Consider the following 22,811-nt stretch of genomic DNA (forward strand, 5'->3'; position numbering starts at 1 on the left):
CTTCCCCCTGCCAGGGACTTTTGTAGTGACTGATTAGTCATGCAGGGAAAATTCACCTCTTGTTTCTACTTAGAAGGATTCAGTTTGTCCGTTTTTAATCATGTGACATTATAAACTGGAAAAGAGAAGCATTAATTGGGTAGAAGGGCAAAATGAGTAATTGTAAGTGGCATCCAAGTACAGTCTTTTTTTTTTTTTTTTCTTTACCACTGACCCATAGACTTTAATTGGTGAGCTTGATCTGATATTTAGAACAATAATCAAACAAGTCTCTGTGGCTTTGGTCAGACTACTCAGTCCAGGGAAAAAATCTGACATGTAAACAACATAGACTATCATAGGTACAAATGCTATCTGTAAAAATCACAGACATGTGTCGCTAACAGCCGTGGGAGGAATCGCGATCCACCCACGGCTGTAAACCTGTTAAATGCTACTGTCAAACTCTGACAGCAGTATTTAACACGCTCTTCCGGCAAGCGCGCCGGAAATCCCGCCCATCGGCGCCTGTGTCACTTGACCGCAGGTCACCGAGGAGTTAGCATGACAACCAGAGGTCTCCAGCAGACCTTGTGGTTCTCACTGATGGATTGCTGTGAGCGTTGCCTGGTGGTCGGTTCTCATAGCAAGTCAGCAATTCTGCTACCTACAGGCAATCTGTTTATCGCCTGTACTTAGCAGAGCCGATCGGGTTATGGCAGCTTCTAGTATCCCGTGGTTACTAATGAAGCATGCCAAAAATTAAAAAAAAAAGTCTTTTAAAAGTTCAAATCACCCCCCTTTTGCCCCATTCAAAATAAAACAATAAAAAAAAATAAAAATCAACCATACACATTTGGTATCGCCGCATTCAAAATCGCCCGATATATCAATATTAAAAAAGAATTAACCCAATCGCTAAACGGTGCAACAACTCTGTCCTAACAACTCGCTTTACCATCTTGGCTGGGGCAGAGGACTCCAGCTGCAACCACGTCTGTACCAGAGGTAGTAGGTGTAACATTTGGGAGCGAGGGGGTTTTCACTGCAATACACCCAGTTGTGCGTCCTTTGTGCTTTGACAGACATAGTGACTCCTGAGGGTGTGAATCTCAATTTTTAATTTGCCATACTCCTGAGCATCCTGTAAGGACAGATCATAAAAAGCCTCTTGGATCTTGCCAGTTAGATAGGGGGCCAGCACCTCCACCCACTGCTCCAGCGAGAGCTTCTCCTGCTCTGCTATCCTTTCAATCATAGTTAAAAATACAGCATAGTCATCACCTGGGGTTATCTTTTACATGACTCATCTTATCGCCTTCCTGACTCATGAGTCCTCACTTGGACTTGAGAGGGTGGTTTTTCTGCTGCAGACACTCCCTGCCAGGAGTTCCATCTGCTGTTGCTGCTGGCTGCTAGATCTGTTGCATCAGGAGTTTGTCTCCTGCTGGGCTGGATGGAGCAGGTGCTGCTGCTGTAGCTGCTCTGGTGCTGTTGGCTTTGGACTAGGTGCTTGATTAGCTCTTCCATTTTGTCTGACTGCTGTAACATCCTTATAGTGTCCTTCACCCAGGACATGCAGTTTGTCCACAGCCGTCACACTTGCTTTCTGGGGATCTTGCCCACACTTCTAACACCACCTGTGGTAGATCAGATCACTTGGCTGCACATGGAGGTAGACACAGGATCGCTGTCTCTTTAAATCTTCCACTGGTTTATTAAAGGTACTGAATAAACCAGTGCAGCATTAGCAAAACAAGTGCAGCCTTTCTGGCCTAACTGGTGAACAAAAGCATAACGTATGGCATTGTTCGTGTTGCTGCGTGGATCCGCCCGGTCAGCAATAACCAAAAAAAAAAAGTTCAGCTTTCCTGATCCTGAAAACACAGCTCTGGAGCTTTCACTTCCAGAGTCACCCACTCTGAATGGACCAGAAGGCTGTGTATTTATCCTTGGGACTCCACCCATTCTACAGCTGTTCACTCAAACCTAGTCCTAAACGTGGCTGATTAACCCCTCTCAGCTCTTAGTGTGCTGGAGCATTTTCCTAGCTTCATATCACTGAAGCTAACAACTGCAGTGATACATTTCTCCCCTCCAGTACTTCGCCAGTGCCTTTGTCACAATGGTTACATTTTTTTTGTAGTGTAGATTTGAGCCTTAACTGTAGTAACTGTCCCATGTGTAGACTTTTGTGTCTAGACTCACTAACTACAGTAAGCCCACTGCTCAGCAACAACAGGCGGCACCAGGCTTCTCTTTATTTTTCAATTTCAATCGAGCCCCTGACAGCAGTTCAAGCAGTACGGCCATCATGGCAGCGCAGCTTTTAGTGTGCGCATTGGGAATGCTAGCTTACCTCTGTTATTCATTTCGATATAGTTTGTGGTATTTCTGAGAAAATATTTTCTTACAAAACTGCCAGTTACAGTATTGCCTGTTATTTTAGCTGTGATTGTAATTATTTTTTTCCCTAGATGTGATATAAAAAAGCCTTTCCACTGTATACCAGGAGTAATTAATCTATTAAAATACTGCCCCCGACTGTCATTGTAAGCGGTGTAGTGTGGAAGTGGGATTTCTCATGTGTCACAATTGCCTTCTTTCTGGAAGGGGAGTCTTGGCATTAGAGCGCTCTCATGGCAATAGCCGTAGACCATGACTGGTGGTAGAAGATTCCACATAATAAAGACTCATTAATTTTCTACAAGTTTCTCGTTTTCTGGCTTATTTAGCGTTTCTAGCTGTAATAGCGTGAAAAGCTTGCGGTATTCGTGTAGTAGTCATAATGACATTTAGTTTCAGCCTCCCGTGTATTACAGGTTCGCTTTGACTTCTCTGCAATGTTTTAATTTTAGCTCTCGTAGTTCAAGGACTCCTCTAAATAATGATTATGGCGAACGCCTCTGGGAACATTTTCCAGAATTAAACAAAACTGGAAAAATCTAATTCTGTAAAATACAGGATCAGCCAAGTCCTTATTAACTAGTCTTGTGTCGTACTTTGGTACCACTAGGCACAAATCTGATATCAGACCCCCTGGCCACATACAGAGTGAGAGAAGGTTTTATATGACCGCCCTGTACTGAGGCTCAGCTGAGAGTATATGGACTAGTTCTAAGAATTCACCTCCATATCCAGTCCATGTACTACTGCATACTCTAAGGACCAAATTTATCATTTGCATTTTTTTAAGCCCTTTTTCATTTTTGTTTCATGTATTTTTTGTTCACCAATTTTTAAAAAATGAAGCATGAGGGTCATGAATTTTGTGCAAGTCTTTACTTGTATGTTTAGTCTTTCAGCATACTACCGTAAGTCATACCACATTCCTCCACATGTATTGCTCCTTGTACCACTGGCCTTCTTCTCCATGGGTAATACTACTTTCCCACTTTCTCTCTCTAAATTGCTACTCTGCCCAGCCCTCCTTTCATATACTAGAGAAATTGAATCCATCTTTTCTGTCTTCCAAGATGGATATCTCCTATTCATGGGGTGCTATTCCTCCAAACACTACTTGATGAATTATGAAGAAGCGTGTTCTGCGCCGGTGGAACGAGCACCCTTTCTGTAGTTTGCTATAGAAATTGGAAGTTGATCGATGGACTTGTCTAAGGTGTAATGATAAGCCTTCTGTACAGTATAGGCAGTACGGTGGCTCAGTGTAGCGCTTTGGTTCTGGGTTAAAATCCCACCAAGGACGACATCTGTAAGGAGTTTGTATGTTCTCCCCGTGTTTGTGTGGGTTTCCTCCCAGACTCTGAAGACATACTGATAGAGAATTTAGTTTGTGAGCCCCAATGGGGACAACAATGATCATGTATGTAAAGTGCTGCAGAATATGATAGCGCTATATAATCCATTCATAATAATAGAATGCATGAGAATAGGTCTAGTATTAGTCTTAGCTGGGAGAGAGAAAATGATTGCAGGATGTTTGTTAATATGGGTCTGGTTGGCTGGCTGGTGAGAGGACTATGACACAGCTCTTTTTTTTACCCCAAGTAGCATTGCCTGGCCTGTAAGGCTTCCTATGTCAGCTGTGGTTTCCAGCCAACCAGTACCTTGTTTTAAGGGGTAAACAGCTGTCTACAGATAAGAGTCTCTTTATTTTGGAGAATACTTTTTGGATAAAATTCCAAGTCATTATTTAATAGGTTTAACAATGTCACACAAGGTAGCCTATTACAGGTGCTACAAGAAGGACGGTTTTCTCCCTTCTTGAGGAGAGCAAATTTTTCCACCTTTTATCAGGTGTCATTTCTATGTAGAAACTATCCCATCCTCACCTTGAAGTAGATATAGATTAACACTTTAAATGGAAGCTGTCAGCAAGGTTTTTGCTACCTCATCTGAGATAAGCGTAATGTAGGAAAAGAGACCCAGATTCCAGCGATGTATCACTTAGTTTACTGGGTGCAGCCGTTGTGATACAAGCAAAGTTTGTAGATGTAGCAGAGCTGAGAAAGTTGCAACCGCCCACACCAGGCTGTCTGTGTACATTGTCTATAGACAGAGCTCTGCTTATCAGAGGAGGAGTGGAGTTGGCCGACTTGGCAGGAGGCACTTAGTCAGGGCAGTGATATTCTCCTGGTGCTAAAACCTTTATCGTAAGTAAACAGCACACAGCCTAATAAGTGACACATTGCTGAATTCAGTGTTTTAACCGCTACCTCATGCTGTCCTCAGATTGCATAGCGAAAACCTGACAGATTCCCTTATATTGATATGAGCTCCTTTTTCCTCATTAGAACTGTGATACTGGACTGATACTAATGGCAAATTCAATCATCATAATAATTCAGTTCAACAGGGAAACTTATTTTATGCAGAGGATCAAATTCCATCAGTGATTAGCAATCTTATCATCTTTTGCCATTTTCTGCATACACAATGGCAATTGCTTCATGTAAACATGGAAATGTACCTTATGTATTACACACCATCACACACTGGCTATAATATGCTTTAACTTATGCACTTGGCAATGTCACCTTTATTTGGCAGTCTTATAAGCATTTCTATCATTTTTCCTAGGGAGACTCAACTGGTGGTCTACAAATTGCTCAAGTTGCAAACGTCTGCTGCCATTAGCTACAACTGGTGATGGGAACTGCCTTCTGCATGCTGCTTCTTTGGGTAATATCCTGACCCGATCAGCACGATGTCTGGCTTCTTTGCATTTCTTTACTGTAATATAACATATCCTCATACTCAAAGGTTGATAACTTAGTATGTGCTCTACTTACTAACTTACATCCGTGTATCAGCATCCAGAAATAAAAAAATACTGCTATACTGTGCAAATTCAACATTGCGATGGCTGTGAATTATTGTACTAAAGTTAATGCATCACATTGAACTGGGCTATTAAAGAAGCACTCCTCCTCCCATCAAAATTTGTATCCTCTTAATATATTGCAATCATCATATTATATTGCCCTGTGTACTTACAATTGCTCAATTTGCCTTTCTACTCAGCTAATTCTCTTTTCCATAAGGTTTAGGACATCACGTGATTAAAGACTGACTAGAGAAATTCTTCTAAGCTCTATGTAGAAATAGGAGGTCAATTTTCCCTGCATGAGTCATAAGTCACTGCAAAAGTCTATGGCAGATGGGAGGAGCGGAGCAACTGGGTCAGAGGTTGAAGAGCTGAATGATTTCTGCAGGGAAAAGAGACTTCCTGTTTCAATATAAAGCAGAGAAAAGATTCACAATAGCTAGGTAAAAAGGTAAAATGAGCAATTGTAAAGTACACATTGCTATATAATATGATGGCTGTAATATATTAAAAGGGCAAAAAGTTTGACGGGAGTGCTTCTTTAAGCCCAAAAAATAAAATCTTTGTTCTTAAGTAAAATAAAAAAAATAAAAAATGTTTTTGATTTTAATCTCCATTTTCTTTTTCTTTTTTTTTTTTTCATTGGAATTCACTGGAAAGTGAGGCCAAATGCAGCCCAACAAATTGACCACACTTTACACCAGAAAGCGGTGTAAATTATAGTAGAAATTTTCTCCAGCATATAGTGTATAGCTGGAGTATATTTTTGTACATACTGGTGTCATACTGCTTTTTGGGGGGTTTAAGGGTCGATATGACTGGTCAGGGTAGGGGAGGGGAGTTAGAGGTGACAGGCAAGCGGTCATAAATAATCTTTATTGCAGTTCATGGTGGGCAGAGGTGAGAAAACAGAGGGGATGAACTCTAGAAAGGAGCACAGGAGAGACAACACACCAAGAAGATGAAGTAAGGGTTAACCTTGTTAAACCTCTAAGGCCACGGGTCACACGAGCGAATTAAAAAATCAGTCCCATTCTTGTCCAGAAAAGTTTGCCGATTTTTTTTTTTTCTCGCTTGTCATCTGTGTGCAATCTGTTCTTTACTCAGCAGCTAGAAATCTTTTACAGGACCATTTACAGTTCCCCATGCTACAGATTTGTCATTTATCCATACAAATCGGATGCCACTCTGATGGTCCACGTGGCATCCGATTTTTTATTTTTTTCTCCCCTCCTCGGGCTGAACGGATTTCGGTGTCAAATCGCCTCACGTGGAATAGAACTGAGAAAAAATGTACAGATCTGTACGGCCTCATCGAATTAGATTGGTCCGAGTGCAGTCCCTCTTTTTATCAGATTGCACTCGTCCGTTGTATATGCTTGTGTGAGCGAGCCCTAACACACAGAAAGGTGAAGGGGGACAGATCTGAGATTTTATTATTCAATAGGTAAGGGAAGGGGGCACATTATAGCACTGAGGAATGGAGAAGGACCACAGAAGGGTTTACATTCGGGAAGATTGCATGTAATAGGCTTCATGGGTGTGCCTAATTGTTGGACACCGTCTTCATCAGATATTCTTCCCCAATTTTTGTTTTGCTTTATTTTATCACCTGTAGCCTGAATTGAGAGAAGTCACAGGAACAACAACTACAAATTTGCTGCTGCTCTTGCACATAAGCAGCTGTTCCAGCTGTGCTCTGGGTGTTGGGATTAATGGAGGTTGTGTCTGTGACCAAGACACCAAATCCGTTCTCCCACCACCAGCTAGATCTCCTCTACTACTGCTCAAGCAGCTTCTCCTGGCCACTCTACTCCCCAGCTTTCTCTCAAGTATGAGCTGCCCTACCCACTCGAGAAGCTCAGCAGCTCTCCTATTCCTCCTACAGTATCCGCTCCACCATGGATAAAAAAAACAATCCCAAGAGGAGCCAAAACCAAATTATTTTGTCAAAAACTAGAATTGTGCCAACCACGAATGGCACATTGATTGAGTCATTTGATTAATCATGTAGCTCTAGAATTACACCTCAATTTAAAATGCATATTGATATATGTATTTTTTATTGGTCTTATTTTGTTATTGTGACATTTTTTATTATTTTGTGCATGTGATTATCGGGGTCAGCCATATTGCCTAAACTTATGATAACAGCTTTTAGAGATCTGACACATTGGCCATAGATGGCAATAGTCAGGGTTGACTCATTAACTTCAATGTGAAAAGTTTTCTACAAATACACTCTGATCTATGCAGAGGTCCCGTTACTGAAAGAGAGCAAGGATGATCAGATTATTATTCTATTGAAAAGTAATCCCCACAGAGCAGGTACTGTCAGCATATTATCATGCAAGGCCAGAGTGCAAATGGAAATATATATATATATATATATATATATATATATATATATATATATATATATATATATTTATTTTATTTATATAGTTTATATAGCGACGACATATTCCCCAGCGCTTTACAAATTTTATATATATACTAGCTGTACTACCCGGCTTCGCCCGGGTTAATGACTGCTGTTAGCAAAATTGAATGTGTTAACAAAAATTTATTCTGCACACAAAAACCACAAAACAAATAGATAGAAATGTAATTATTAAAAGGCAAAAACTAAGCTAATAGAAGCATTTCTTAACATATATTAGCTTTGTTATACTGAGAATGTCTTTGTTGCCTATATTAACCAATCAGAGCTCAGATTAATTAACTGTAGCAAAATAGAAGCTGAGCTGTGATTGGTTGCTATTGGCAGCCTGATAAATCCCCAGCCAACAGGAAGCCCTCCCCCCTGGCAGTATATATTAGCTCACACATACACATAATAGACAGGTCATGTGACTGACAGCTGCCGTATTTCCTATATGGTACAATTGTTGCTCTTGTAGTTTGTCTGCTTATTAATCAGATTTTTATTTTTGAAGGATAATACCAGACTTCTGTGTGTTTTAGGGCGAGTTTCATGTGTCAAGTTGTGTGTGTTGAGTTGCGTGTGGCGACATGCGTGTAGCGACTTTTGTGAGATGAGTTTTGTGTGGCGACATGCGTGTAGCAACTTTTTGTGTCGAGTTGCATGTGACAGGTTAGTGTAGCAAGTTGTGTGCAGCAAGATTTGTGCATGGCGAGTTTTGCGCGTGGCGAGTTTTATGTGTGGTGCGTTTTGAGTATGTGCAAGTTTTGTGTGAGGCAACTTTTGCATGTGGTGCAACTTTTGTACATGTGGCAATTTTTCTGTGTGTGCAAGTTTTGCATGAGGTGAGTTTTCCATGAGGTGAGTTTTGCACGTGTGGCGAGTTTTGCGTGAGCCTAGTTTTGCATATGGCGAGTTTTGCATGTAGCGAGTTTTGCGCGTGGCGAGTTTTGAGTGGTGACTTTTGTGTTTCGACTTTTATGTGGCGAGGTTGGTGTGTGTGTGGTGAAATGTGTGCTGATGGTCGTATATGTGTTCAAGCACGTGGTAGTGTGTGGCGCATTTTGTGTGTGTGTTCATATCCCCGTGTGTGGTGAGTATCCCATGTCGGGGCCCCACCTTAGCAACTGTACGGTATATACTCTTTGGCGCCATCGCTCTCATTCTTTAAGTCCCCATTGTTCACATCTGGCAGCTGTCAATTTTCCTCCAACACTTTTCCCTTCACTTTTTCCCCATTATGTAGATAGGGGCAAAATTGTTTGGTGAATTGGAACGCGCGGGGTTAAAATTTCACCTCACAACATAGCCTATGACGCTCTCGGGGTCCAGACGTGTGACTGTGCAAAATTTTGTGGCTGTAGCTGTCAGTATTTTTACCTCAGTATTTGTAAGCTAAATTGGCAGCCTGATAAATCCCCAGCCTACAGTAAGCCCACCCCCTGGCAGTATATATTAGCTCACACATACACATAATAGACTGGTCATGTGACTGACAGCTGCCGGATTCCTATATGGTACATTTGTTGCTCTTGTAGTTTGTCTGCTTATTAATCAGATTTTTATTTTTGAAGGATAATACCAGACTTGTGTGTGTTTTAGGGCGAGTTTCGTGTGTCAAGTTGTGTGTGTTGAGTTGTGTGTGGCGACATGCATGTAGTGACTTTTGTGAGATGAGTTTTGTGTGGCGACATGCGTGTAGCAACTTTTTGTGTGTCGAGTTGCATGTGACAGGTTAGTGTAGCAAGTTGTGTGCAGCAAGTTTTGCGCATGGCGAGTTTTGCGCGTGGCGAGTTTTATGTGTGGTACCTTTTGAGTATGTGCAAGTTTTGTGTGAGGCAACTTTTGCATGTGTTGCAACTTTTGTGCATGTGGCAATTTTTCCGCGTGTGCAAGTTTTGCGTGTGGCGACTTTTCCATGTGGCGAGTTTTGCACGTGTGGCGAGTTTTGCATGTGGAGAGTTTTGCGCGTGGCGAGTTTTGAGCGGCGACTTTTGTGTTTCGACTTTGATGTGGCGAGGTTGGTGTATGTGTGGGGAAATGTGCGCTGACGGTGATATATGTGTTCGAGCACGTGGTAGTGTGTGGCGCATTTTGTGTGTGTGTTCATATCCCCGTGGTGGTGTGGTGATTATCCCATGTTGGGGCCCCACCTTAGCAACTGTACAGTATATACTCTTTGGCGCCATCGCTCTCATTCTTTAAGTCCCCCTTGTTCACATCTGGCAGCTGTTAATTTGCCTCCAACACTTTTCCTTCCATTTTTTTCCCATTATGTAGATAGGGGCAAAATTGTTTGGTGAATTGGAAAGCGCGGGGTTAAAATTTCACCTCACAACATAGCTTTGACGCTCTCGGGGTCCAGACGTGTGACTGTGCAAAATTTTGTGCCTGTAGCTGCGACGCCTCCAACACTTTTCCTTTCACTTTTTCCCCATTATGTAGATAGGGGCAAAATTGTTTGGTGAATTGGAAAGCGCGGGGTTAAAATTTCACCTCACAACATAGCCTATGACGCTCTCGGGGTCCAGACGTATGACTGTGCAAAATTTTGTGGCTGTAGCTGCGACGGTTCAGATGCCAATCCCGGACATACACACATACATACATACATACATACATACATACATACATACATACATACATAAACACATACACACATTATTATTATTATTATTATTATTATTTATTGTTATAGCGCCATTTATTCCATGGCGCTTTACAAGTGAGGAGGGGTATACATAATAAAAACAAGTACAATAATCTTGAACAATACAAGTCATAACTGGTACAGTAGGAGAGAGGACCCTGCCCGTGAAGGCTCACAATCTACAAGGGATGGGGGAGGATACGCTTTATATATTAGATATATATATAGTGACGGATCATTTTAAAAACAATACCTACGAAGTGAATAATATGTTGTCATAATTAATTTGATTAATAAACCAGTTTCTCTCTGGCACTTTCCCTTTAGTTGTGGTTGATATTACAATCAACTATGTCCTTATCTCTTAATGCTCACGCTTTCTACGCACTGGATGTCAGAAGAAGAAAGAAGCCGACCAATGAAGCTTTTAGCTTAAGATATATTATCTATGTATTTAATTTTTTTTAGTAATTACTTTGTCTTATGCAATAGGAATGTGGGGATTTCATGATCGAGATCTTGTTCTGAGAAAAGCTCTTTATACCATGATGAGAAGTGGGGCAGAGCGGGAAGCACTGAAGAGACGGTGGAGGTGGCAGCAGACACAACAGAATAAGGAGGTATTGATTTCTGGCTTCTTAGCTCCTGCTACTTGTACACATTAAGGCATCTGTAAGAACTTTCTTATAGCCGCTTGATTAGCCAACAAAGACACCAGTCTACAGCGACGCTGTAATTGGACCCTAGTGGATTCCTCTGCATTTTCCAGATTTTACCTTTCCTGCAGGCTCAGAACTACATGCCCTTGAGTCTTCGTAGAGTCATGCCAAGGTCACCCTGTATGATGCCTCAAGAGTGTTGTCATAGTTGTTTTCCAATGGAAGACAAACTATATAACTAAAGTATTAAGTACATTATCGATGGTAAAAGAATGACCAGGGAACACAGCCACTGAACATCAATTATTACATTGGTCCTTACATGGGCAGAATTATGTATTATAGCGGTATAAACCTTTATTGGGTAACAAGAGCAATTCGGTTTGCAAGTTTCAGAGCGCAGAGGCTTGTTCTTTAGGCAGATTTACAAATGATTGGCGAGTCTGAGCTAAAGAATTCCCTTCTGGTGAAATTTGTAGTAATCATAGTATCTTGGGGAAAAATAATGACATCCCAAAAACTGTTAAGGATGAAAAACTACAGACTGACAGGTATGTTTTACTTTCTAACGCAACCGTGTTTCAGAGAAAACCTAGTTTGAAAACGAGCAGGGGACCATTCTGCTCAGATGACTAGTCTGAGTCTGGTCCCCAGGGTCTTCTCTCTGCCCCTCTTCCTATAATTCTGTGTATAAGGAGAGACCTATCAGCCTAGGGAAGCAGGGTCAGGAGAAGCCACTGACAACCAACCTTGGACTACTCATTCAATACGCATGGTGCCTGGTTGGTTTTTCAAAGTGTGTTTTCTCTGAAATGTCGCACGGTTTCTGAGTAACACATAAACGGCTGTAATAACGCTGCCAGCCTCTGATTCATGCTGCCCAAACGATCAGTTCTATTCTGATAATAATGGCCTATCTTGTAGATTGACCAACAACATTTTAAATCTAGAAATCCCCATTAACATGCATAGTATGGCCTAATGTTGCAACACCAGCCACAGCCAACATCAGGAGTGGCACTGTTTCTTAAAGAAATAAAGAAAGCAGCCATGTTTTTTTCCTTTTTTTTTTTTTTTTTTTTTTTTTTCAACCCATGAAAGCTTTTATTTTTAGGTTAAATACACCAATGCATGTGACAATTATGCAGTTATGAACTGTAATTCTTTATTACTGTTTTCTTTGATTTTAACAGGAAAGCTGTCGCCAACACAATCCTCAGCCTTTTAAACTACCGTTAATAAGGTACTGATCTCCCTGGCAACGCCATATACCTTTTGATGTCATCCTGCACCACATTCTGTATACAGCGCCCCACCACCTATGATTGACACATTCATTCAGAAAAGTCTCACTTTTGAGGAGAGTCTGTGCAGGTGCAGGCTTGAGGCTTAGCCATCTGCCTGGTTGAAGTCATGAGCCATAATAATAGGCAGAGAAATTGCATTACAAGACAGAAAGGTGGCACCGAGCATCGGACTATTTGGCACTCATTAGAAAATAGCACAGGATAATTTCAAAGCTTGTTTCTATAGGTTATGTGGCGCTGCCAGGATGCAATGGAGGGCTTGATAGCAGTAAATTAAAAGGCTGAGGAATGTGGTACAAAAAACACCGCTAGAACTCATGCAAGAAAAACTGACATCTGAATGAGCCCTAAGTCAGTGTGTCGATCAGTGGTACTCGATAATGAGCAGCATGATAACTGTTCCAATCAATGTCTTTATATTCTAGAACTTGGCCTCAGTTTGTTCTCGGTTTGCCCTTTTCTTTTCAGTCTGGACTGGTTTACACAGAAGATGAGTGGGAGCGGGAGTGGAACGAGCTGTTAAAGTTGGCCTCCAGTGAGCCTCGAACACACTTCAGCAAGAATGGAGGCTCTGGTGGTGGGTAAGTTTGGTCATTAGATTACCTTTGGATGGATGTCATTTGTTTTCTGTGAAGATATACAGTACAGAACAAAAGTTTGGACACACCTTCTCATTTAAAGATTTTTCTGTTTTTTCATGACTATGAAAATTGTACATTCACACTGAAGGCATCAAAACTATGAATTAACACATGTGGAATTATATACTTAACAAAAAAGTGTGAAACAATTAAAAATATTTCTTATATTCTAGGTTCTTCAAAGTAGCCACCTTTTGCTTTGATGACTGCTTTGCACACTCTTGGCATTCTCTTGATGAGCTTCAAGAGGTAGTCACAGGGAATGGTCTTCCAATAATCTTGAAGGAGTTCCCAGAGATGCTTAGCACTTGTTGGCCCTTTTGTCTTCACTCTGCGGTCCAGCTCACCCCAAACCATCTCGATTGGGTTCAGGTCTGATGACACTGGAGGCCAGGTCATCTGGTATAGCACCCCATCACTCTCCTTCTTGGTCAAATAGCCCTTACACAGCCTGGAGGTGTGTTTGGGGTCATTGTCCTGTTGAAAAGTAAATGATGGTCCAACTAAATTCAAACTAGATGGAATAGCATGCCGCTGAAAGATGCTGTGGTAGCCATGCTGGTTCAGTATGCCTTCAATTTTGAATAAATCCCCAACAGCGTTACCAGCAAAGCACCCCCACACCATCACACCTCCTCCTCCATGCTTCACGGTGGGAACCAGGCATGTAGAGTCCATCCGTTCACCTTTTCTGCGTCGCACAAAGACACGGTGGTTGGAACCAAAGATCTCAAATTTGGACTCATCAGACCAAAGCGCAGATTTCCACTGGTCTAATGTCCATTCCTTGTGTTCTTTAGCCCAAACAAGTCTCTTCTGTTTGTTGCCTGTCCTTAGCAGTGGTTTCCTAACAGCTATTTTACCATGAAGGCCTGCTGCACAAAGTCTCCTCTTAACAGTTGTTGTGGAGATGTGTCTGCTGCTAAAACTCTGTGTGGCATTGACCTGGTCTCTAATCTGAGCTGCTGTTAACCCCTTAACGACCGCCGATACGCCTTTTAACGGCGGCCGCTAAGGGTACTTAAACCACAGCGCCGTTAATTAACGGCGCTGTGGAAAAAGTGAATAGCGCCCCCCAGAGTCGGATTTTCTCTGGGGTCTCGGTTGCCGAGGGTAGCCGAGACCCCAGAGAACATGATTCGGGGGGTTTTTACCGACCCCCGAGTTGCGATCGCCGGTAATTAACCGTTTACCGGCGGTCGCAACAAAAAAAAAAAAAACGCGATTTGCCGTTTAATTTCTCTGTCCTCCGATGTGATCGCACATCGGAGGACAGAGAAATGTGGCCCCCGATGGCCCCCAATAGCCCCCCAATACTTACCTACCTCCCCCGGTGCTCCTCGTGTCTCCCCATGGGCGCCGCCATCTTTTTTCCGGGAAAAAATGGCGGGCGCACGCGCAGTGCGCCCGCCGCCCGGCACCCGGATGTTCTTTGGGGTCTCGGCTGCCGGGGGTAGCCGAGACCCCAAAGAACATGATCGGGGTCGATTTGCACCGACCCCTGCTTTGCGATCGCCGGTAATTAACAGTTTACCGGCGACCGCAAAAAAAAAAAAAAAAAAAAAAGCGATCAGTTATTTCTCTGTCCTCTGATGTGATCGCACATCAGAGGACAGAGAAATAGGGGGATTCGGGGACCCTATCATACTCACCCGGGGTCCCTGGGTCCTCTTCTGTCTTCTCCTGCCAGCCGGCTTTTTCATCATGGCGGGCGCATGCGCAGTGCGCCCGCCATCTGCTGCCATCTGCCGGCCGGCAGGAGAAGACAAGTTGGGGCTAAAATTAGGGTTAGGGTTAGGGTTAGGGTTAGAGTTAGAGTTAGGGTTAGGGTTAGGGTTAGAGTTAGGGTTAGGGTTGGGGCTAAATTTAGGGTTAGGGCTAGGGTTAGGGTTAGGCTACTTTCACACTAGCGTTTTTTGGCTTCCGTCGCAATGCGTCGTTGGAGAAAAAACGCATCCTGCAAAAGTGTTTGCAGGATGCGTTTTTTCTCCATTGGCTTGCATTAGCGACGCATTGCGACGGATTGCCACATGTCGCATCCGTCGTGCGACGGATGCGTCGTGCTTCGGCGGACCGTCGACACAAAAAAAACTACATGTAACTTTTTTGTGTGACGTGTCCCACATATTTCAGTGCCACGTGCCACGTATTTAAGTGACACGTGCCACGTATCAAAGTGCCACGTGCCACATATTTCAGTGCCACGTATCAAAGTGCCACGTATCAAAGTGCCACGTGCCACGTATCAAAGTGCCACGTGCCACATATTTCAGTGCCACGTGCCACGTATCAAAGTGCCACGTGCCACGTATCAAAGTGCCACGTGCCACATCTTTCAGTGCCACGTGCCACGTATTTAAGAGACACATGCCACGTATCAAAGTGCCACGTGCCACATATTTCAGTGCCACGTATCAAAGTGCCACGTGCCACGTATCAAAGTGCCACGTGCCACGTATCAAAGTGCCACGTGCCACGTATCAAAGTGCCACGTGCCACATATTTCAGTGCCACGTGCCACGTATCAAAGTGCCACGTGCCACGTATCAAAGTGCCACGTGCCACATCTTTCAGTGCCACGTATTTAAGAGAAACGTGCCACGTATCAAAGTGCCACGTGCCACATATTTCAGTGCCACGTGCCACGTATTTAAGTGACACGTGCCACGTATCAAAGTGCCACGTATCACGTATTTCAGTGCCACGTATTTAAGTGACACGTATCACGTATAAGTGCCACGTGTCACGTATTTAATTGCCACATATTTAAGTGCCACGTATCAAGATTTTCCATGGAGAACAGACACATCCAGAGATATGTCTGCTCTCCACGGCTGCAGCAACACACTGACAGGAGCCATAGTTCCTGTCGGTGTGTCACTGCGCATGCGCGAGCGAGTTTACCGGCGGTCATTGACCCCGGCACTCTCGCTTAACGGCAGTGCTGCGTGGGAAAGTTCAACGCAGCTGTACTGCTGTTAACCGAGACGCCGGAGTCATTGAACTCCGGAACAGTACGCGATACACTGCTAGGAGCTTCGCTCCTGGCAGTGTATCGCCGGAGAGCAGCCGATCGGCGTGGGACACTCGTTTTATGGATTCTGCGGACAGGGAGTATGAATTTGGTTTATTATTTTTTGATTTTTTCCTGGAGGATCGAGGGCTTCGCCTACAAGTGTGCTGTTGGTGAGTATATACTCTGTGTTATATGTTGTATGTACTGTGTGTCATGTATGTGTATTGTGTGTAGGTGTTTTGTGTAACTTTACAATTGTGCTAAGTCGCCGGACACAGGGACAACTCTCCCATCCTAATACCGGATGGGAGTAGTAGTCCCATACGGCGACTTAGCACAATGGTGGCACTAGCGTCGCATGGGGACACACACACGCACACACACGCACACACACACACACACAGAAGGACTCCATGCTGCTTCACTGGGGGGCGGGGGCTTCCCTCTTCCTGTCCGACGTCACGTCCGGTCCTGGGTGTCAACCCCTCCGTACAAAGACGCCGACACCCAGGACAAAGGCGCTGTGTGTGGAAGGTAATATGGGGCCCTAGGGGGATACGCAGACACGCCGCTGCGTAAAGAATTGACATGTCAATTCTTTTTACGCCGGCGTGTTTGCAGACAAAAGCGCCGCGTTTTTTTGCGGTGTGTCTGAACGGCAAAGTGAATTTCTCATTCACTTTGCCGGCAGACGAAAATGACATTGCGCATTTTTGAAAAGCGCCCGCAAAATAGCGCTCAAAAATGCGCTATGTCTGAAAGTAGCCTAAGGCTTCTTTCACACTTGCGTCGGTACGGGGCGGTCGCAATGCGTCGGCCCGATGTACCGACGCACGTTGTGAAAATTGTGCACAACGTGGGCAGCGGATGCAGTTTTTCAACGCATCCGCTGCCCAGTCTATGTCCTGGGGAGGAGGGGGCAGAGTTACGGCCACGCATCCGCGGAAATGGCGGACGCGACGTACAAAAAAAAGGTTACATTGAACTTTTTTTGTGACGACGGGGGCTAAAGTTATGGTTAGGGTTGGGGCTAAAGTTAGGGTTGGGGCTAAAGTTAGGGTTAGAGTTGGGATTAGGGTTAGGGTTTGGATTAGGGTTGGGATTAGTGTTACGTTTGGGATTAGGGTTGGGATTAGGGTTAGGGTTGGGATTAGGGTTAGGGGTGTGTTGGATTTAGGGTTTTGATTAGGGTTATGGTTAGGGTTGAGATTAGGGCTGTTTTGGGGTTAGGGTTGTGATTATCGTTAGGGTTGTGATTAGGATTATGGATCGGGTTGAGATTAGGGTTAGGGCTGTGTTGGGGTTAGGGTTGGAGTTAGAATTGGGGGGTTTCCACTGTTTAGGTACATCAGGGGGTCTCCAAACACGACAGCCAATTTTGCGCTAAAAAAGTCAAATGGTACTCCCTCCCTTCTGAGCTCTGCCGTGCGCCCAAACAGTGGTTTACCCCCACATATGGGGTACCAGCATACTCAGGACAAATTGGACAACAACTTTTGGGGTCCAATTTCTCTTGTTACCCTTGTGAAAATAAAAATTTGGGGGCTAAAAAAATCTTTTTTGTGGGAAAAAAAATATTTTTTATTTTCACTACTCTGCATTATAAACTTCTGTGAAGCACTTGGGCATTCAAAGTTCTCACCACATATCTAGATAAGTTCCTTGGGGGGTCTATTTTCCAAAATGGGGTCACTTGTTGGGGGTTTCTACTGTTTAGGTACATTAGGGGTCTGCAAAGGCAACATAACGCCCGCAGACAATTCTATCAAAGTCTGCATTCCAAAATGGCACTCCTTCCCTTCCGAGCTCTGCCATGCGCCCAAACAGTGGTTTACCCCCACATATGGGGTACCAGCATACTCAGGACAAATTGGACAACAACTTTTGGGGTCCAATTTCTCTTGTTACCCTTGTGAAAATAAAAACTTGGGGGCTAAAAAATCTTTATTGTTAAAAAATATATATTTTTTATTTTCACGACTCTGCATTATAAACTTCTGTGATGCACTTGGGCATTCAAAGTTCTCACTACACATCTAGATAAGTTCCATGGGGGGTCTAGTTTCCAAAATGGGGTCACTTTTGGGGGGTTTCTGCTGTTTAGGCACATCAGGGGCTCTCCAAACGCGACATGGCGTCCGATCTCAATTCCAGTCAATTTTGCATTGAAAAGTCAAATGGCGCTCCTTTGCTTCCGAGCTCAGCCATGCGCCCAAACAGTGGTTTACCCCCACATATGGGGTGTCGGCGTACTCAAGACAAATTGTACAACAGCTTCTGGGGTCCATTTTCTCCTGTTACCCTTGGTAAAATAAAAATTTGGAGGCAAAAAGATCATTTTTGTAGAAAAAATGCGATTTTTTTATTTTCACGGCTCTACGTTATAAACTTCTGTGAAGCACCTGGGGGTTTAAAGTGCTCACCACACATCTAGATAAGTTCCTTAAGGGGTCTAGTTTCCAAAATGGTGTCATATGTGGGGGGTCTCTACTGTTTAGGCACATCAGCGGCTCTCCAAACGTGACATGGCGTCCGATCTCAATTCCAGCCAATTCTACATTGAAAAAGTAAAACGACACTCCTTCTCTTCCAAGCTCTGCGGTGCGCCCAAACAGTGGTTTACCCCCATATATGGGGTATCGACGTACTCAGGAGAAATTGCACAACAACTTTTGTGGTCTAATTTCTCCTGTTACCCTTGTGAAAATAAAAATTTGGGGGCAAAAAGATCATTTTTGTAGAAAAAATGAGATTTTTTATTTTCACGGCTCTACGTTATAAACTTCTGTGAAGCACTTGGGGGTTCAAAGTGCTCACCACACATCTAGATAAGTTCCTTGGGGGGTCTAGTTTCCAAAATGGTATCACTTGTGGGGGGTTTCCACTGTTTAGGCACATCAGGGACTCTCCAAACGCGACATGGCATCCGATCTCAATTCCAGCCAATTCTGCATTGAAAAAGTCAAACGGTGCTCCTTCACTTCCAAGCTCTGCGGTGCGCCCAAACAGTGGTTTACCTCCACATATGGGGTATCGACGTACTCAGGAGAAATTGCACAACAACTTTTGTGGTCTAATTTCTCCTGTTACCCTTGTGAAAATAAAAATTTGGGGGCAAAATATCATTTTTGTAGAAAAAATGAGATTTTTTATTTTCACGGCTCTACGTTATAAACTTCTGTGAAGCACTTGGGGGTTCAAAGTGCTCACCACACATCTAGATAAGTTCCTTGGGGGGTCTAGTTTCCAAAATGGTATCACTTGTGGGGGGTTTCCACTGTTTAGGCACATCAGGGACTCTCCAAACGCGACATGGCATCCGATCTCAATTCCAGCCAATTCTGCATTGAAAAAGTCAAACAGTGCTCCTTCACTTCCAAGCTCTGCGGTGCGCCCAAACAGTGGTTTACCTCCACATATGGGGTATCGACGTACTCAGGAGAAATTGCACAACAACTTTTGTGGTCTAATTTCTCCTGTTACCCTTGTGAAAATAAGAATTTGTGGGCGAAAAAATCATTTTTGTGAAAACAAATGCGATTTTTTATTTTCACGGCTCTACGTTATAAACTTCTGTGAAGCACTTGGGGGTTCAAAGTGCTCACCACACATCTAGATAAGTTCCTTGGGGGGTCTAGTTTCCAAAATGGTGTCACTTGTGGGGGGTTTCCACTGTTTAGGCACATTAGGGGCTCTCCAAACGCGACATGGCGTCCGATCTCAATTCCAGCCAATTCTGCATTGAAACAGTCAAACGGTGCTCCTTCACTTCCAAGCTCTGCGGTGCGCCCAAACAGTGGTTTACCTCCACATATGGGGTATCGGCGTACTCAGGAGAAATTGCACAACAAAATTTGTGGTTAAATTTCTGTTTTTACACTTGTGAAAATTAAAAAAAATGGTTCTGAAGTAAAATGTTTGCAAAAAAAAGTTAAATGTTAATTTTTTTCTTCCACATTGTTTTAGTTCCTGTGAAGTACGTAAAGGGTTAATAAACTTCTTGAATGTGGTTTTGAGCAGCTTGAGGGGTGCAGTTTTTAGAATGGTGTCACACTTGGTTATTTTCTATCATATAGACCCCTCAAAATCACTTCAAAGGTGATGTGGTCCCTAAAAAAAACATGGTGTTGTAAAAATGAGAAATTGCTGGTCAACTTTTAACCCTTATAACTCCCTAACAAAAAAAAAAATTGTTTCCAAAATTGTGCTGATGTAAAGTAGACATGTGAGAAATGTTATTTATTAACTATTTTTTGTGACATATCTCTCTGATTTAAGGGCATAAAAATACAAAGTTTGAAAATTGCAAAATTTTAAAAATTTTCGCCATATTTCCATTTTTTTCATAAATAATCGCAAGTAATATCGAAGAAATGTTACCACTAACTTGAAGTACAACATGTCACGAAAAAACAATCTCAGAATCAGCGGGATCCGATAAAGCGTTCCAGAGTTATAACCTCATAAAGTGACACTGGTCAGAATTGTAAAAATTGGCTCGGTCATTAAGTACCAAATTGGCTCTGTCACTAAGGGGTTAACCTGAAATTTCTGAGGCTGGTGACTCGGATAAACTTATCCTCAGAAGCAGAGGTGACTCTTGGTCTTCCTTTCCTGGGGCGGTCCTCATGTGAGCCAGTTTCTTTGTAGCGCTTGATGGTTTTGCCACTGCACTTGGGGACACTTTCAAAGTTTTCCCAATTTTTCGGACTGACTGACCTTCATTCCTTAAAGTAATGATGGCCACTCGTTTTTCTTTACTTAGCTGCTTTTTTTCTTACCATAATACAAATTCTAACAGTCTATTCAGTAGGACTATCAGCTGTGTATCCACCAGACTTCTGCACAACACAACTGATGGTCCCAACCCCATTTATAAGGCAAGAAATCCCACTTATTAAACCTGACAGGGCACACCTGTGAAGTGAAAACCATTCTAGGTGACTACCTCTTGAAGCTCATCAAGAGAATGCCAAGAGTGTGTGTGGGCGGCACGGTGGCGCAGTGGTTAGCACTGCAGCCTTGCAGCGCTGGAGTCCTGGGTTCAAACCCCACCAAAGACAACATCTGCAAAGAGTTTGTATGTTCTCTCCGTGTTTGCGTGGGTTTCCTCCGGGCACTCCGGTTTCCTCCCACATTCCAAAGACATACTGATAGGGAATTTAGATTGTGAGCCCCATTGGGGACAGTGATGATAATGTGTGCATAATGTAAAGCGCTGCGGAATATGTTAGCGCTATATAAAAATAAAGATTATTATAAGATTATTATAAAGCAGTCATTGAAGCAAAAGGTGGCTACTTTGAAGAACCTAAAATATAAGACATATTTTCAGTTGTTTCACACTTTTTTGTTAAGTATATAATTCCACATGTGTTAATTCATAGTTTTGATGCCTTCAGAAAAATCTTTAAATGAGAATGTGTGTCCAAAGTTTTGGTCTGTACTGTATAAATTCATATTTTAAAATACTAATTTTCCTATTAACATGTAATTTTTTTCCCCCTTATATATCATGGCAATGGTCATAATTTTTTTTATACTTGTTATATTGGTAATATTTATTTCATTAATTTACATAACCATTCATTTTAAGTGTAACCCTAATGAGAAGGAAGACTCAGACACTGTACTACAAGGTCTCATAAAACAACAAACATTTTAGAGCACCATATGCCGTCTCGTATCTCAGTAATGGGAAAATCTGTATTCTCTCAAGACAGATTTTACCCATGAATTGATAATTTTAAGAGTAAATGAACAGTTCAGGAGTAGTGATGGGCAAACCTGTGGATGTTCGGGTCTGACTGGTTCAGCCTAACATCTAAAAAAAAAAGTTTGGTTCGGGTGCCAAACGGTACTTTATCCCTGCAGTGAGCGGTACCGTAAGTGTGGTCACTGAGGTTTTTAGTCTGGGAGTGGGCCAGTATTCATGGCCTTTTCCTAGGCTATTAATATGAGCCTGCAGCTGTCTGCATAGCCTTTGGTGGATTTTGAGTATAAGGGGGACCCCACGTCATTTTTGAGGAAGTCTCCCCTATAATAACCAGTAAAGGCTAAGCATACAGCTGTGAGCTGATATTAATAGCCTGGGAACCTTTATGGCTATTGGCTCCTTCCCAGCATATTAACATCAGCTCTTAGCTGTCAGTTTTGCCTGTGCTGGTAATCAAAATTAAGAGACCCCACGTCATTTTTTTAATTTATAGCAGAGGCGCCAGCTGATGAATACTCCCATCAGTGGCACCTGCTCTTTCTTCTTGCTGTTATCAGCGACAGCAGGTGTAGACTGATGAGAGTAGTGCTCTTTCATCAGTCAAAGCCTGTGACTGGTGGTAACCTTTTTACTGCTGGTCACAGCTGCTGACTCATGTTGTCAAATGACAGCGTAGGAACCGCAGCTGTCTGACTGACAGCAATGATCTTACCGGTGTTTCTCGCGCTGTCATGCACATGACAGCGTGGGAAATATACGATGCTCGGGGTGCCGAACGAGAACAGTAACACAGACTTCCTGTAGAAGTCTGTGTTCGTGGTCCATGCACGATCACTAGGTGTCTGGTACGGATCCCAAACTTTACAGTCCAGATTCAACCATCTCTATTCAGTAGCAGAAAGAAGCAGATTTCTCTGATAAATAAATTAATAGTACAAGTGAAAATATGAAACTTTCTAAGATATATTACAACGTTTCATATTTTCACTTGTACTATTAATTTTGAAAGACAAAACCTAAAACAATGGTTACTCTTTAAGATTAAAGGAGGGCCAAAACAGAATTTATACGTTGCATGTATGTTTACGACTAAAATGTTTTTAAAACCTGTCATCAGTTTTGCCAGTGCGA

General features: G+C 42.9%; 1 protein-coding gene across 6 annotated transcripts in view; it reads left to right on the forward strand.

The window, feature by feature from the left end:
* The window catches only part of OTUD7A (OTU deubiquitinase 7A), a 314,106-nt gene that overhangs the window by 217,504 nt on the left and 73,791 nt on the right, over positions 1 to 22,811 (forward strand). For all 6 annotated transcript variants that reach the window (XM_077263911.1, XM_077263915.1, XM_077263913.1 and 3 more), the window contains 3 exons: positions 5,020 to 5,121; positions 10,834 to 10,961; positions 12,776 to 12,888. In XM_077263911.1, coding sequence (XP_077120026.1) covers positions 5,020 to 5,121; positions 10,834 to 10,961; positions 12,776 to 12,888 — 343 coding nt within the window. The remainder of the gene's footprint in view (positions 1 to 5,019; positions 5,122 to 10,833; positions 10,962 to 12,775; positions 12,889 to 22,811) is intronic.

Source organism: Ranitomeya variabilis, chromosome 5, assembly GCF_051348905.1.
Source record: "Ranitomeya variabilis isolate aRanVar5 chromosome 5, aRanVar5.hap1, whole genome shotgun sequence".
NCBI classification, from domain to species: Eukaryota; Metazoa; Chordata; class Amphibia; order Anura; family Dendrobatidae; genus Ranitomeya; species Ranitomeya variabilis.